Here is a 15879-nt window from a genome sequence, read left to right as displayed (position 1 = left end):
GACATCAACCATAGGTCATGCAACAACGGTGACATGGATGAAGCGACAAACTGCGCGTGCGGTGCTCGCAGTGCCGCACGATCCAGGTAACCCGTGCGCGAGGTCCGGCCACAGTACCTGCTGCACGTTGCAGACCCAGCACGTGGCGATGGCCGGTGTCTTACAGCAGCGCGTCTACAACGGAAACGGATGGCATCAGCCAGCCGACGTGCTGTCTCTGTCATAAAGGGACCTACTGTTACGAAGTGTTGTCGGCGCCCGGACCCAGCGCTGAAGTCACACTTGCGGAGCTGGCGCGCAGAACGGCCGCGCCCTGCTCTCAGCTGCATCTCCGCTAAGCTCTGCTCCGCTCCCAGCTGTATCTCCGCCCACGGCTCTGCTCCGCTCTCAACTGCGTCTCCGCTCACAGCTCTGCTCCGCTCTCAGCTGCATCTCCGCTCACGGCTCTGCTCTAATCTTAGCTGCGTCTCCGCTCACGGCTTTACTCCGCTCTCAACTGCGTCTCCACTCAGCTCTGCCTCGCCCTCAGCTGTGTCTCCGCTCACGGCTCTGCTCCGCTCTCAACTGCGCATTCGCTCACAGCTCTGCTCCACTCTCAGCTGCATCTCCGCTTACAGCTCTATTCGGCTCTCAGCTGCGTCTTCGCTCACAGCTCTACTCCGCTCTCAGCTGCGTCTCCGTCCACAGCTCTGCTCTAATCTCAGCTGCGTCTCCGCTCACAGTTCTACTCCGCTCTCGGCTGTCTCCGCTCACAGCTCTACTCCGCTCTCGGCTGCGTCTCCGCCCGGCCGCAGTTCGGGACGCGACAGCGCCGTCGCGCAATGCCCCGTCGGCAATGCGACGATGTCATCGTGTTTTCAGAAAACCTCGGAAAAGACATGGCATCAGTTGGACGGTGATGTTCTATTAACATTGACAGTAAGTCCGTTACTGCGCATGCACAAACACCGAGACGTAATTGTAAAATTGTTCTGCCTACGTCATCAGTCGATCAGTCCATACCACAAAACCTGGCCTCGCGTGGTCTGCACCTGCATTCCGCTCCAACTTATGCAGTCATCCCACCATCAGGGAAAAAGCCCGCACATGACGACACTCGTCGCGCGCGGAGCACCCAGGCGAACGAAATGGAATGTTGGCCATGCAATACGGTTAAAAAAACAAGCGACGGCAAATGTGAATCCTGGGGCGCTGATACTGCCTGCCTGTGAGAAACAAGACGGCCCCAGGCGCGTGGCGCTCTGATTGGCCGAGCCCTGGACCAACCATTCGCGCAGGCTAGCCGACGACGCGTGACACCGGCTCTGGCTGAAACACTACATCCTCAGCGGGCCCGTCATCAACAAAACAATCCCGCTCTCCCTGACCTGTGACCTGCACGTTTACAAACACACCACGACGGTTAGGTTACGCGGACCCTGCGACGCGGGTCTGCCAGACCTCGCACATCGAAGCACGACGCCAACATCGCCATATCACATATTCGGAAGGCCACCTGGCGGCGGCGGGCGGCGGGCTATCATGGGGACGTCAGACAGCCGTCGGCTCCGTGACGTCACGCTGCCGGCGGCGCGCAGCCCGACGGCTCCCGCCAGGTGGCCAGCGACCTCGGCAGACCTCGGTCGCGTCACGTGGCGTCACTCTCCGGGTCCAGGTTGTTGCGCAGGCGCCAGAGACCGACCGAATTGTCGCTGTCGGGGCGCATGGGGGTCAGCCAAACACAACCAAATGAAACCGAGACCAAGGCTGCTGTGAGCGTCTGCAAAACGAAAACGTGACAAAAAGACAGAGGAACAAATCAAAAGGACATGTCAACGGCGGTTTGCCGTTCGCATTCAACGCTACACCAACCGTGAGAGAGGAGGCACAGGCGAGACAACGACTTGAAGCAGAAGAAAGACCATGCAAACAGAAGAGCGGGGAATTATCGGGATGGACCGTGTGCTGCATCGGTTAAAGCCGCGGCTAGAGCACAGGAGCTACACTTCGTGCTTCTCGGCACCGCATGCAAACGGTAGAAGTTGTGTCCAGAAAGGAAAGTTCTAGCATTTTTTATCATCCCTAATGGTGAAACAAAACGAGCGAGACACTGGAGCTGTCCCGAGACCGCCTACTAAGCGACGGATCATATTAGTTCAGGGTCATGCTCAGCCCCAAGAAGAGAGCGAAAGGACCTGGCATGTGACAGGAAAGAAACCGACATGTCAAATTGATGATGTCAGCAGGAGCATACCATGCAAAGCGAGCTTAACCGTTCGTGGTTTGATATCGCCGAAGTGAAGCGGGCTGATTATCATAAGTGTTGGTAATCGGCATCGGCAGAGGCTAACTGACTGCATTATATGGTCCAGGATTGACGCGAAGCGCGCGACTGCTTATAGTATTTTTTCGGAGCGAATACACTGACGCGTGCCAGGCAGGCGCATCTACCGCGCCGAGAAGATGCCAGCTCCCATCAGCGCGCGCTTCGCTGTGTGCGGGCTTGCACCACAAGTTCACGTTGCCGCCACCAGATGGCAAGACCAGCCCTAGAGCGCCAGGGAGAAGACCCGCCCCGTGGATTGCGTCATGGCTGGGTTCAGGTGAGCCGGCAGCCCCGAGCCGGGGAACTTCCACAGCTTTATGTCGCCGCAGCTGTGGACCGGGCCGTGCTGTTAGTGGGACCACACTATCCAAAGCCGCTGACCAACACGCCGACCGGCGGGACATCAGCACAGATTCAGATCATTACAAAACGTTTTCCTTGGCGGGTGGGTCCTTTGTAATGCCGTTATGTCATCAGGGGGCAGCACAACTGAAACAGCTGTTACATTGCCAAATATTTACGCATGGAAGCGTGCCCATGTGCGCCAAAACGTTCCAAAACAGGGCAAATGACTCCTTATTTTCGCTGGAATGATCGAGTCATCGCTGAAACCCACAAGCTGTACTTCCATGAACACATGCTTGGATAACACCAATGGTGGTAAAGAGTGGCATTGTCACTGAAGCCTCAGTGGTAAGATCGGCCACCTTGCCGAGTTTTCTCAAGCATCACTGAATCGCCAAAAGACACCGTAAGATTCATTCACCAATAACGCGGTTCTTTCACCCCCAGGATCCAGTACTCACAAGGGAAGGTCTGCCCCCCCCCCCCCCCACCGCAGTCACCCGGTCCCAAACCTCACCAGCTAACACAGTCTCAGGCGGCGAAGCTCCTATCCCGCATACCCCTTCCCTACTACCCACTTGGAGGCGGTGAAGACGTGCGTCTGGTTGGTGGTGATGGCGTTGATCTGGCTGGTGTGCGCGCGCAACTCGCCCAGGCTCTGGCACGTCTCCACGCCCCAGAGCTTGACGGTGCCGTTGCGACAGCCGGAGAGGAGCGCCTGGCCGCCGGGCGCCAGGCTCAGGCCGCAGATCCAGTCCCGATGCGCGTTGCTCACGCTCTGGGGATGAAGGGTGAAGAAGGTCGGTGGGAAGCCACGGACCGCCGCCGTACACCGCTGGCCGTCGCATGGTCGCCATGGCGGGGACATATGTGATAGGCGTGACGAGAGCCCCTGCTGGCTGGTGGGGCCCGCGTATCGCCATCTATTTCGTCATAGCGCAACTAATGTACACATAACGTAATGTTCAATGAGTCCAGCCAACTTTATGCTGGTGTAGGCGCCTTTTCGCCGACAATGGGAAATCAGTAGTCAATAAACGTAGAACGACAAACCTGGTCGGCACATGAGGTCAAGTTCTAATAAATGTACCAAATGTGTTCGTCTATCCTTTGCACCACCTTTCGCTCATTTTGAAACCCACCACAAACCAGGCGGGAAAGAAGGGAACAATCGAGAAGAAGCCCCTTCGAACGTCTTCTCGATTGTCCCGGCAATGCCTTCCATTCCTAAATGACACAGAATCCCAAGCCCCAGTTCGATGGTCATGCGCCTATCGGCCGTATATATAGGGTATTTTAAAAGAACGCAAAAGCCTGCGTACACCGCCACCAGCCGACTCTTTCTGCCGCCACGTGACGTCACATCAAGACGTGACTTGGCCGCGGCGTGAGTCACTGACCTGGAGCAGCGTCTGCCGCTGCAAGTCCCATTTCTTGATGCAGGCGTCCCGCGAGCCGGAGAAGAGCGTGTCGCCGGCGGCCACCAGGCACTGGATGCCATCGTAGTGCGGCGGCTCCAGGCTTAGACACTGTTGCACGATGCCGTTGGTGTCGTCAGGCACTTCGAAGCCCTTGATGTAGTGGTCCTTGGAGCCGGTGAGCACGAGGTCGTGGCCGCGCCGTCGGTCCACCGCCAGACACATGATGGCCGCCTGGTGGCCGCCGCTCAAGTTTGCCCACACTGTGGAACCTGGCCACGAGCGGTAGGAGGACAGGGTGAGACAGCGGTCACCGGCAATGGCGACGGTCAGGCCACGGCGTGGCCGCTGCTGACCAGCCACATAGAGTGACATCGCTGGCGGTGCTGGACATGACCTGGCAGTGCAATTATATTTAAATGTGTGTGATGTTAAGCACATTGGTGCTTCAAATGTTTTTGTGACGGGAACAAACCACTTTTATAAAACAATCATCAAACTGCTAACCGCTACGCGTAGCATTGGTGGTTGCAGGCACAACCAGCATCTTGTACAGACATTAAAAAGCTCCGCCCTTGTAGACTGCTATGCTGCACCCCAGCCGACTACGGGCCCGAGGGCGCCAGCCGACTGCGGGCCCGAGAGCCCTTGCCGGCTCGGGACACGAGAACCCTAGCGTGGCGGCCTGGGCGCTCTGACTGGGAGTGCCACGCCGCCGCGTCGCCGCCGGAGTCGCGCGAGCTTGCTCGCGCAGGTCCCAGATGGTCCCACTCCCGTTCACTCGCGTAGGTCCCAGATGGTCCCACTCCCGCTCACTCGCACAGCTCCAGATGGTCCCACTCCCGTTCACTCGCGTAGGTCCCAGATGGTCCCACTCCCGCTCACTCGCACAGCTCCAGATGGTCTCACTCCCACTCACTTGCGCAGGTCCCAGATGGTCCCACTCCCACTCACTTACGCAGGTCCCAGATGGTCCCACTCCCGATAACTCGCGTAGGTCCCAGATGGTCCCACTCCCACTCACTTGCGCAGGTCCCAGATGGTCCCACTCCCACTCACTTGCGCAGGTCCCAGATGGTCCCACTCCCACTCACTTGCGCAGGTCCCAGATGGTCCCACTCCCACTCACTTACGCAGGTCCCAGATGGTCCCACTCCCGCTCACTCGCGTAGGTCCCAGATGGTCCCACTCCCACTCACTTGCGCAGGTCCCAGATGCGGACCGTGTTGTGCGCGGCCGTGTACAGCGCCCGGTCCGTGCCGCCCAGGCAGACATCATTGATCTGCGTCTCCCCCGGCGGCACCTGCAGCGTCCGCGATGGCGTCGACAGCGGCACCGATGATGACGTCAGGCCCGATGAGCTGCGCACCGGATCACGTCACGGGGTGTTACAAGATTTTGTCGTCTGACACGAAGTGCTGCGCACCAGTCGTGACAAACAGAACGTGACGTGAGGACGTCACGCCTGACAAACTGCGCACCAGTGACGTCACAACGCGTCGCAGGGGATGTCTGACGAGAAGTGAATCGGCAGCATCCAGTTCCAGACAGCGCGAACGAGCTGTGATCAGCTGATATGCGCGCGCCGAGCAATGGCCAACGTGAAAAAGCTATCTACCTGTCGCAACTGAACGGATTTCAGAGCTGAATATCAAGGAGGCCAGCGCTGTCACCAACCGATCTTCTGTCTTGCCAAGAAACATTTCATATCGTGGTTTTCGTAACGTTATCGCTGCGGGAGACGGCTGCGAGGATGACGGCTGCTGCACACTGACCTGAGCGTCTTGACGCATCTGGCCGGCGACTCGCGCAGGTCCCAGACCTTGACGAAGGCGGACGACACGCTGAACACCAGTTGGGTCATCTCCGAGTAGCGCACGCACACCACGTTGTTGGGGTGGCCGGCCAGAGACTGCAGCTGACAGCCCGTGCCCAGGTCCCACACCTTCACCGTGCGGTCTGAAACGGTCACAATGTCGCAGGGCGGTCATGACGAGGCGCCCTCGGCCCGCATCTTTGTCGTACAGTCTGCAATGAACAAACCGTCACGGGCAGAGTCGGTGCGTTATCACTAAGTTCGCAGTGTGGTATGGAACGGACTCCATGCCAAAGGTGAATTCGTGCAATATCACTAAGTTCACAGTGCGATATGGAACGGACACGATATCAGAGGTGGAATCTGTGCATTATCACTAAATTCGCAGTGTGGTATGGCATGACACGATGTCAGAGGTAGCACCTGGCCGGGCTCCGCAGATCTCACAAGTTCAGCGTGCCGCCTACTGTGAGCCTCTGTAGTGTTGTCACGCGTGCTTTGCGAAACAAGCTGTCAACCAACAGTGCTCAGCCACTCCACTGTCGTGTCCACAAAGAAAGCTCTCGATTCCTGGTCGTCGGAGTCCCAAACGCGGCGCCGGTCCAAGCCCAATTGCCATCCACGGCGTCCTTGTCCATTTCGGACACCGCACATTCCTTACACGAGGCATACTTGTTTCAAGCTAGAGGGTAGCCAGGGACCGCGCTCCAACTAGCTCCAGGTCTAGAACATCACAAGCCCCAATCATCCTCAACCCCCACGCCTGCCAATCAGCGACCACCGCCGCACAAGCCGTCGCTCATCGAGCCGGCCCGTTACCGCGGCTGCCGGCGAGGATGACCTGGAAACGCACGTCAGTCCACCCGCTCCTCTTCCCCACCCCACCCTCACCTTCTGAGGGCGATCCCTCGTCGGAGGACCTATCATCCCTCACCCTTGGAGCCGGAGAAGAGCCGATCATTGGTGGCGCACACAGAGAGCACAGCCTTGGTGTGACCCTCAGCCACGTGTGTGCAGATGAGAGGCGCGCGGCCGGCGCGGCCCTGGTACGGCGTGATCACGCCTGCGTCCGGCTGCTCCTCCTGCTGGCCGGCCGTCGACGACGTCAGCCGGCTGAAGACGTTCTCCTCGCGCGACGTCTGGCGCCGGTAGGAGGCCGGCGAGCCGGGCGGCGTCACGTCCTGCAGGCTCTCCACGCTGTCGGCACGGCGGAGCGGCCGTCACCTCAGGAGAGCACGCAGATGAGGGAGCACGCCCAGCCGCACAGAAGAGCCGACGGAGCACGTCCAGCCACACAGAGAGCGGGGGGGGGGGGGGCAGGGGCACACCCAGTGGTACGGGGAGCGGGGGAGCACGTCCAGCCACCTGAGGAGCGGGGGGAGCACGTCCAGCCACCTGAGGAGCGGGGGGGGGGGGGCAGGGGCACACCCAGTGGTACGGGGAGCGGGGGAGCACGTCCAGCCACACAGAGAGCGGGGGGGGGGGGCAGGGGCACACCCAGTGGTACGGGGAGCGGGGGAGCACGCCCAGCCACCTGAGGAGCGGGGGGAGCACGTCCAGCGACATAGGGGTAGCGGGTGGAGCACGCAGGGCCACACAGGGAAGCGGGGGGGGGGGGGGGGGGGAGCGTCGCCGGCGGCACGGGGAGCACAGGAAGCACCGCTGGCGGCAACAGGAGCACCTCAACAGTCGTGTGGGGAGTGGAGGGAAAGGGTTGCATAGGGATCAGGGTATTCTTCTCACGGGGGCAGTCCCTCTGTGAGAGGATCCGTGCAACTAGATCGCTCGTAGAGAAGAAACAAGTCAGGACATTCTGGTGATGATGGGAAAATAAAAGGATACATGCGTTGATGCTCTATTATGTTTTGTTAACAGCTTTCAGCATGCGCTGTTAAGGCTGGCATGGCCAATGGCGCGTCTCCAAGGCTTGTTGGCCGATAGAACAAGCGAAATAGGTAGGAAGCTTATAGGATTGCAGTTTGGACTTAACGATCCAGCGGCTAAGTGTGACAAACTGTGTCAGCACAATTCCAGAGTCAAACAAATTGTCCAAATCTGACATTTTAATTGTGAAACAACGCGCAAGACATCCGAGATTATCGATTGCAAATAGAACGGAGCAGTTGCCGACGCCCATGACTCATTTCAAGGACGGATCCGCAAATACACATGACAGTCTTATACTTATCGTCACACGATGAGTCCATTGCTGCGCTAACCTGGTAAACTGCAGACTTCTCGACATCCTTTGGGACAGCGAGAAAGAAAGAGAACACGGTGCGAGGGAGAGAGAGATATATATACATACGCTGTTATTGGGCTGAGTTCATCAAGGCAGCAACAGAAAGCACCTCGCTTACCGAGAGGGAAATATAGTTTAGGCACGGAGCGCGGTTCAAAATTACCGCGTGGATGTAACATGTGACATATCTCTACTCGCATAAAGCACGACAGCACCTTGAATAACCTACGGTACCCCCAACCAATGAGGTGCCAATCGACCAGCCGGCTGATTAGTGTGGATCACGGCAGGGTACTCACGTGCGCAGGTTGTTGTTAGTAATGTTATGGTTTCGGCGAGCCAAGCGCGGTGAGAGAGCCTCCTTGTAGGAGCTGCGCCGGGACGGCAGCGGCGAGGGTCGAGGGTCACTCCGGCCGGCTCCCGGCCTGCCAGCGGTCCACACGCGGCTGCACAGCGCCGTCGCACAGAGCGGGACCGAACGTCTGCGGCCGGCCACGTCACGTGCCCGGACAGGCCACAGCACCAGCGCACGTCAGGTACCCGGGCGCGAACGGACGGCCACGCCAGACACTGAACAGCCAAGAGAAGCGGCATCAGACGCACGGACAGACACGGACAATCACCCCAACACGCGGACAGTCAGCGGCAGCCAGATCGGGCGCCCGGGAAAACAGGCAACAGCCACGTCAAGCACCCGAACAGGCGGCGGCAGCCACGCTCGGTACCCGAACACAGACGGCAAACCATACCAGGCAGCGTGCGGACAGTTGGCGGCAGCAGGCCCGTCTGGCGCTCAAACTGATGTGGACAGCCACGTCCTTCAGGCAAACACGCAGACAAACTAGTTCGTCGTCAAACCACAGCATAATGATAAAGTCCGGTCCAAATGAAGTGCAACCAATAGTCAGTTGCATCAGACCCCCAGGCCAGCACAGACAGGGCTTGATAGCCATGCATCCCAGAACGTGGAGAAGTCTATGCAATACCGTTTTCCGTACATGACCAGACCTATCTCCGTGGGATATATCTCAGTGGGATCCAAGAGACCCTCGGCCGTCATAACGGACAGGAGGCGGGCTTAAACAAGGACAGCAGAACTTTTCGTTGTGCGGCATCGTCAGAAATGAACAGGTCTGAGCACATTTTTACTTTCTTTTCTTTATCATCCTTTTCAAATTTAAACTCACGCAAATCAGTAAAGATAGGATTAATTACAGACAAACTCCACGCAAACATACGGACACACATATACCTCCACGCTCAACAGACACATAACATCCGACAGACACATACGTCATCACTGGAGAAGCGTTAAAATGCGTGCCGCGAACTCGCTTCAATTCATGTAAGTCCACACGTCCACACGCCCGCCTCACAGCGAACGCAGCCAATCAGTAAGCAAGCTGTCAACACCGACGCATAGCATCAAACGAAACTCAGCCTTGGCCCAGCCTTGGCCCGCCGCGGCCGCGTAGCCTGCGGCGCCGTACCTGGACTGGCCGGAGGGCGCGATGACGTGGCTCAGCGAGCGTGAGAGCGGCACCAGCGACGTGGGCCGGTCGGCGTCGGCCCGCTCCAACTCCTCCCGCACGATGCTCGGCACCCGGTCGGCGCCCGACGCCGCGCCGTTGGCGAACAGCAGGTCATGCGTGGTGGTGGTCTTGCGGCGCGCCTTGTCGCGCGCGGCGGCGGCGGCGGCGGCGGTGCGCGCCGGCGCCGGTGGCTCGCCGTCCGATTCCGAGTCGTCGCTGTCGGCGGCAGGCGCGGCGCCGGCCTCGGCGATCAGCGAGAGCACGGCCGGGTCCAGGCCGCCCTCCTCGGTCATCAGGTGCTGCAGCAGCTGCTGCTGCACGCTGCTGTTCTGTACGATCTGCAGACGGCCGTGACGACAGGTCAGGTCGGGTCAACCGCGACCGTGGTCACGTGGGCAGTAGTGTCTTAATGCAGGTGCGACAACTTAAGTAATACTTAAATGGTATAAGTACCACATCCAAATGCAGGACGTAAGAACACCGTCGGCCACAGTAACGACAAATACAGGCTGTGTGCGGCCCGGATAATCAAGAGAGCTTATCTAAATCATAAGGAGCCACACACGTTCAGATGCATAAATTTCCTGGCTTGTCGACAACCTGAAAGAAGAAACAAAACCACATGATAGTATAAAGCGGTATCACCGAAATAAATACCCACAGACCATCTCACAAACAACATATACCCACAGACCATCTCACAAACAACATATACCCACAGACCATCTCACAAACAACATATACCCACAGACCATCTCACAAACAACATATACCCACACACCAGCGAGCGAGACAGCTGAATGGCAGAGCCGCGAGCAGAGTGGGGGAGAGGGGGTGGGTGGGTACGCACCTGGTCCATCTTGACAAGCGTCTCGCGCGCCTCGGACTGGTGTTGGGCGGCCACGCAGCTCTGGTGCACCGTCATCATCAGCAGTTTCTCCAGCAGATACTCCATCTCCTCCGGCCGGAGATCGCGGATCAGCAGGGACGGCTCCTGCACCGGCAGGTCCTCCTGCAGAGGCACAAATACGCACACGCACATACGTCAGGCACAAACACAGTACGGACACAAACAACCGCACACGTGACGTCAAGTATTCAAGTGTATACCAAGACGCCCACGTGCAGCTTACGTAGGACTTGTTCGTTACTGCTGCCTCGCATGATGTACGCAATCAGAGCTGTCGACGGGGCTCTGGCTTAATAACTCTGATGGCTGGTCAGGAAGTGGGAAGCAGTGCGTTTATGTCGTATCTGGATGTGCACTATCAGAGCATAGTGATATACACAAAGAAAGAGCTCTTCCTGAATGGCTGTAACAGCCACAGAATCAATCCTTTTTAATTTTCATGCGACTGCCAAAAGGCGTGACTTCCGACAGCAGGCTTGCCGCCACAACTCGCCCACCTTCGACTCCTCCATGGCCATGATGCTGGCTTGGCACTCGTTTATGTTGTCGTTGATATAGTCCATGTTGGCGCGGATGCCGTCCATGGTGTCGTCGAGCTCCTGGAGGCGCGCCGGGGACCAGCCGGACAGCGCGCCGCGGTCGCGCTGGCGCACGGCGTGCGCCAGACGACGGCGCAGACAGTCGCGGTCCTTCAGGTGTCTGCCAGACACGGACGGCTGATTCAGATTCGGACTCAGTGACGGACGCCAGACCCGACAGCAACGCCATGAGTCGGGCACGAGACTCGCGCCTGAGAGGCGACCGTCGTGTCACATCGCCACACGGCTCTCCAGCATAACGCGGCGAGTACGCCGACTCCAGGGAAGCGTCTGCATGCTACATATGCTGTTCGCTCTCCGATTGACGAGTTTGCGTCGTCGTTATCCGAGGTGTGAGGTCTCCGGCTGGTGAGCATGGTCACAATGCTAAGTTGCCTCACCTCTCCATCTCTCTCTCCATGCTGGCCACCGTCTGCTTGTTGAGGGCCAGTTGAGTGATGGATTTCTCCAGCGCCTGCCATTTCTTCTTGAAGGCGGTGGCAGAGGCCGCCCTCTTTGCACCACCTGAGTAAAAACAAAACAAAATATGCACCAATAGTGACGGAATCGGACCAGGATCCCGCACCAAACCAATCACACCCAGCCACCGGACACCAGGACTTAACTGCACTCGGCGGGCCGAGCCCAGGAGGCCACAGACCGGTGAGATTGACACCGATCGGCCCTCACGGCCGCCCTGACCCGAGCCCCTCCCCCCCCCTCCAGGCCTATCCCACATCAGGGAGCGGGTATGGCGGCGCGCACCTTTCTGCCGGAGGCCGCCACCCCGCTGAGCGCGCCCCACCCGGCGCAGGGCCGCGATCTCCTCCTGCTTCCGCTTCAGCACGGCGTCCTTGACGCGCTTCTCGGCTTGCAGCGACTTGATCTGGGGAGACGGGCAGCAGCGGACGGTCAGCACACACCAGGTCGGAGCATGGCCGAGACGAGGGAGCGGCGCAGGCAAACGTGGAGGGGAGTGAGCTTTCGAAAAGCACGCCACATCCGTCGCGTGGCTGACGACTGAATAGGAAAATGCTTGAAGAGACCACTGGTTTAACCCCCGCGCGTGCGTGGTGGAGAGCGCGATGGAGCGGCCGACTGGTGACTCGCCTGGTTCTCGTGCTTCCTGTGCTCCTTGCGCAGCTGCGACACGGCGCGGTGGTGCTGCAGACCCATCTGCTTCATCTTGTTGGCGTCTTCCTTCATCTTCTGCATAAGCTTCACCTGAAAGCCAAGGGGTTGCAGGCTCAGCGGCGATGATGATGGAAATGCCTGTGTTTTAAACGTCCAATGGCGTTTTTTACACTCAATATTCGCTTCACGCGAAAGCTATCACATTCAGAGCCGACCAAGAGCCAAAATGTTCGAGAACAATAGCACGAAAAGCAAACATCAAAGACAACTACCGCACTTTCAGGCGTCGTCGTTGTCGCCGAGAATCCATCTATCTACATTCCAGGACAACAGCGAGGTCCCCATATTACCTCACAAACATTCTTACCTTGGTTTTCTTCATGTCAAGGACCTCGGTCTTGAGCGTCTTCACCTGCCGCTCGTACTGACCCTGGGAGCGCACCAGCTTGGCATGCTCCCGCTTGGCCGCCTGCAGCTTCTTCAGGTCGTTGCCCATGTTTGCCAGCTTGCGCTCGTAATCGTCCTTGACCTTGCGCACCTCGTCCTTGGAGGTGGTGGAGCGCTGGCCTGCGGGCGCGAGTTGGGCCGGGTCACCAAGCATCGGGGGGGGGGGGGGGGGGGGTCACACGACGCTAAGCCGTGTTGCAGTATTCAGCCCGCTGCCAAACTAGCACATTTCTGGAGACTTCACGCCTAGACGTGCTTACTCATCAGGGCTGAACACAACACTGGACTGAGCGATGAGCTGCCCTTACAAAATGGTTTAGCTGCCATCACATTGCCCACAAAAGCTAAAAGTGAGCAGTAAAAACCGGCTGGCGAGCACTCGCCATACTAACCTACTGTGCTGGGTGCCAGCACACCGTCCCGCGCGCCTGCTTCGCCTCCAGCCGAGCGTGGCCGCGGTCCTGCCGCCGCGAGCCCGACTCACTGATGTTGGCGATGACTTTGTCGCGCTCCTGCTCCGTAGCCCGGATCCGGCTGCTCAGCTGCAGCAGCTTCTCCTCGTAGTGCTGGCGCATGGTCTCCATGCGCCGCTGAGAGCGCTCCAGCTCGTCGATCAGCCGCTGCTTGACGCTGATGTCGGACGTCAGCTCGGCCAGCTGCTCGTTGTAGTCGGAGCTCTCTGACCACGTGGGGAGGAGGCGTGAGGGCGATTCGGGCTTGTGGCGGTGCAGCTGGCCGGCACTTCACAGACGACCGTATTTAACAGTCGAGTGATGCTAAGGGCCTCTCAAAAAACGCTCTTGTACGATAAGCCCGCAGTTCAGTTTAGCTGCAGACGCCTGGGCTGCTGGCGCTTACATCCACTATCAAAGTGCATGCACTCAAGCGTCTGCTGCAGGAAGATCAGCCCCGGGGCGGCGTCGGGAAAGCTCAAACGGAAACACGACGACAAGCATAAGTGCGGGGCAGCATTCAGTACGGACTTGATCGCATGCTTACAAAACACGGCTGTTGTCCAGCGATGCACGAAGACCATCATGCATAATAGGGACTGCCAGCGACTCCCGACCGAGTGAGGGGGACGTGTGGCGACCGAAACAGCGTGAAGTGGGCGCCACACATCAGTGAAGGCATACAACTAAGTGAAATGACGTAAGTTGTTCAGTGCATTAGCGGGGAACATTATTCACATAGATAATACGGTAGTGCTAGCCTTATTACTTGGAGAAAAGCCAGGAGAATCGAAATATAGTTGGGTTATCTCCATTCTCCTGGTTCTACTCCAAGGAATAAGGCTAATACTGCTACCTTAACCACATGAAATACCTGGATCATAATTACCTTTTCCTTCACTTTCCAACTCATCAGTGGAGTCTTCGTTGTCTGACTCATCGTTATCAGACTCTGCAAAAGCAGGCCAGCATTAAGACGTCATTTTGGTGGCAGGCTCACAAGCTACATGCGCGTGTGCGGCACGGCAGGCGTGGAGAATCTGGTTGGCTCGGCGTAATGGGTCTTGAAGGTGCTGCTCACTTGTCTTTGTGCAGCTACAGGTTTATGAGACTGATTTCGAGGTTGCCATGCAGATGCCTACAAGATCTTATTATCAGATTTTGGCACACATCGTATAGTGATGATCTGACTCGTAAGTCTCGCAGTACCGACACCGTCCAATCGACTCATCGAAGCGTTTCGAAACGATGCCAATGCGGGATCACGACAACGCATCGGAGGAACACACTGGAACGAATGTGATGCGCTGCCGTCCTTCCAAATCCAATCACAGCCATGATTCATAGCGCTTGGCAAAAGCCAAAATCCACCTCGCTCAACTCTACCGCTTCACACCATGACACTGCACCTCTCAGTTCTTGTCAGCATCACCCCAGCTCCCATCCTACTCAGCTCAATGTTCACCGTTTTTGTAATTATTGGCACCAGACCCATTCAGTACCGCACCAGATAGCTATTACACTTTACCCACTCACTGACCTCTCGCCCACTTTACTCAACAGTGGCATCAGTCCCTCCCCATCCTCACTACTCACTTCTTGTGGCATCATAAGCACAAGCCGTGTCTCCCGTCCTTCTGATCTTTTACTCCCCATTACCGACGTTATTTTCCTCATTCTCGTCATCAATGGCTTCAGGCTTTCCCCCGCTAGCTCTCTCCTGTTCCTTCGTGTCGCCACTGTTTCTGCCTCGCCCTCCTACCCTGCCGCTCCCTTACCCCAATTCTCTTGCCCCAGCACTTTCCCATCTCCGGTATCCTGCCCTACCGCTCCCTCACCCCCGCTCTCCTGCCCCACCGCTCCCTCACCCTTCTCATCCCCGCTGCGGCTGCTCTCGCTGCGCAGGTCGTCGGTTGGGCCATCGCCGCTGCTGGAGCGGCGCAGGCGGCCGCGCCGCTCCTCCAGCTCGCGCTCCACGTCGCGGCGCGCCTCCTCCAGCAGGCCGCGCACGCCCTCCGAGTCGGTCGGCGGCAGCGCGGGGAGCGCTGCGCGCCGCCCAGGCGACGTTAGCGACCAGGCGAATGAAGGACGGTGTGGCGTAGCGAGCCGATAACCATCCACAGCTGGAGTGCTTAAACACAGCCTTCCTTGTGGGGATGACTAGCTGGCAGTACACGTGGGGTTTTAACTGTTGTTACTAAACAGGGACATTCATTCCAGCTCAAGAGCATTCCGCAACATGAATGCCTCATACCATTAACAGCTTACCGTGGTTGGCTCTCCGACCAGCAGACGTACTGGGTGGGTTCCAGGATCCCACGTGGTCAATCAGAAAGGGCGGAGGCAACGTGCTCGGACGGATAGGACGGAGGCTCCGTGCGATTGGTTGCAATATAAACGTCCAGAACTTGCTGCGAAACGCACGGAGAACCAGTTGCCTGATGTGTCAGGCGTAAGAACAGGACAGACGTTACCACCGCATTGGACAACCACCTAACATTCCGGGTGCTAGAAGGATCTGGCAAATTGCAATATCAAATATATGCAGTTGCTATGCAGGATTAAGAAATATCGTGAAGCGAAAGACATCCTTGTGTACAACGTTGTACTCATCGCTACGATGAAGCTGCTTTTTTGTCGAAACGCTTAAACATCTAGATATCCGAGAAACGCTCCCGTGTAGGGCGTGGCGTAGTGTGG

The 15879-nt window shown here is 57.9% G+C and overlaps 1 protein-coding gene across 1 annotated transcript in view; it reads right to left on the bottom strand.

The window, feature by feature from the left end:
• Window positions 1-884: 884 nt before the first annotated feature.
• The window catches only part of LOC119107285 (kinesin-like protein KIF21A), a 49844-nt gene continuing 34849 nt past the window's right edge, over window positions 885-15879 (bottom strand). The window contains 20 exon segments of the mRNA XM_037230705.1: window positions 885-1691; window positions 3229-3428; window positions 4051-4320; window positions 4322-4340; window positions 5268-5429; window positions 5844-6027; window positions 6819-7081; window positions 8104-8130; window positions 8426-8551; window positions 9617-9798; window positions 9838-9996; window positions 10509-10670; window positions 11066-11267; window positions 11548-11671; window positions 11912-12032; window positions 12257-12370; window positions 12648-12847; window positions 13212-13406; window positions 14069-14131; window positions 15048-15224. Of these exon segments, the coding sequence (XP_037086600.1) occupies window positions 1628-1691; window positions 3229-3428; window positions 4051-4320; window positions 4322-4340; window positions 5268-5429; window positions 5844-6027; window positions 6819-7081; window positions 8104-8130; window positions 8426-8551; window positions 9617-9798; window positions 9838-9996; window positions 10509-10670; window positions 11066-11267; window positions 11548-11671; window positions 11912-12032; window positions 12257-12370; window positions 12648-12847; window positions 13212-13406; window positions 14069-14131; window positions 15048-15224 (3014 nt within the window). The 3' untranslated portion in view covers window positions 885-1627.

The sequence above is a fragment of the Pollicipes pollicipes genome, unplaced genomic scaffold, assembly GCF_011947565.3.
Source record: "Pollicipes pollicipes isolate AB1234 unplaced genomic scaffold, Ppol_2.1 Scaffold_6686;HRSCAF=7923_pilon_pilon_pilon, whole genome shotgun sequence".
Lineage (NCBI taxonomy): Eukaryota > Metazoa > Arthropoda > Thecostraca > Pollicipedomorpha > Pollicipedidae > Pollicipes > Pollicipes pollicipes.
This window is presented reverse-complemented; position numbering and strand designations above follow the sequence as displayed.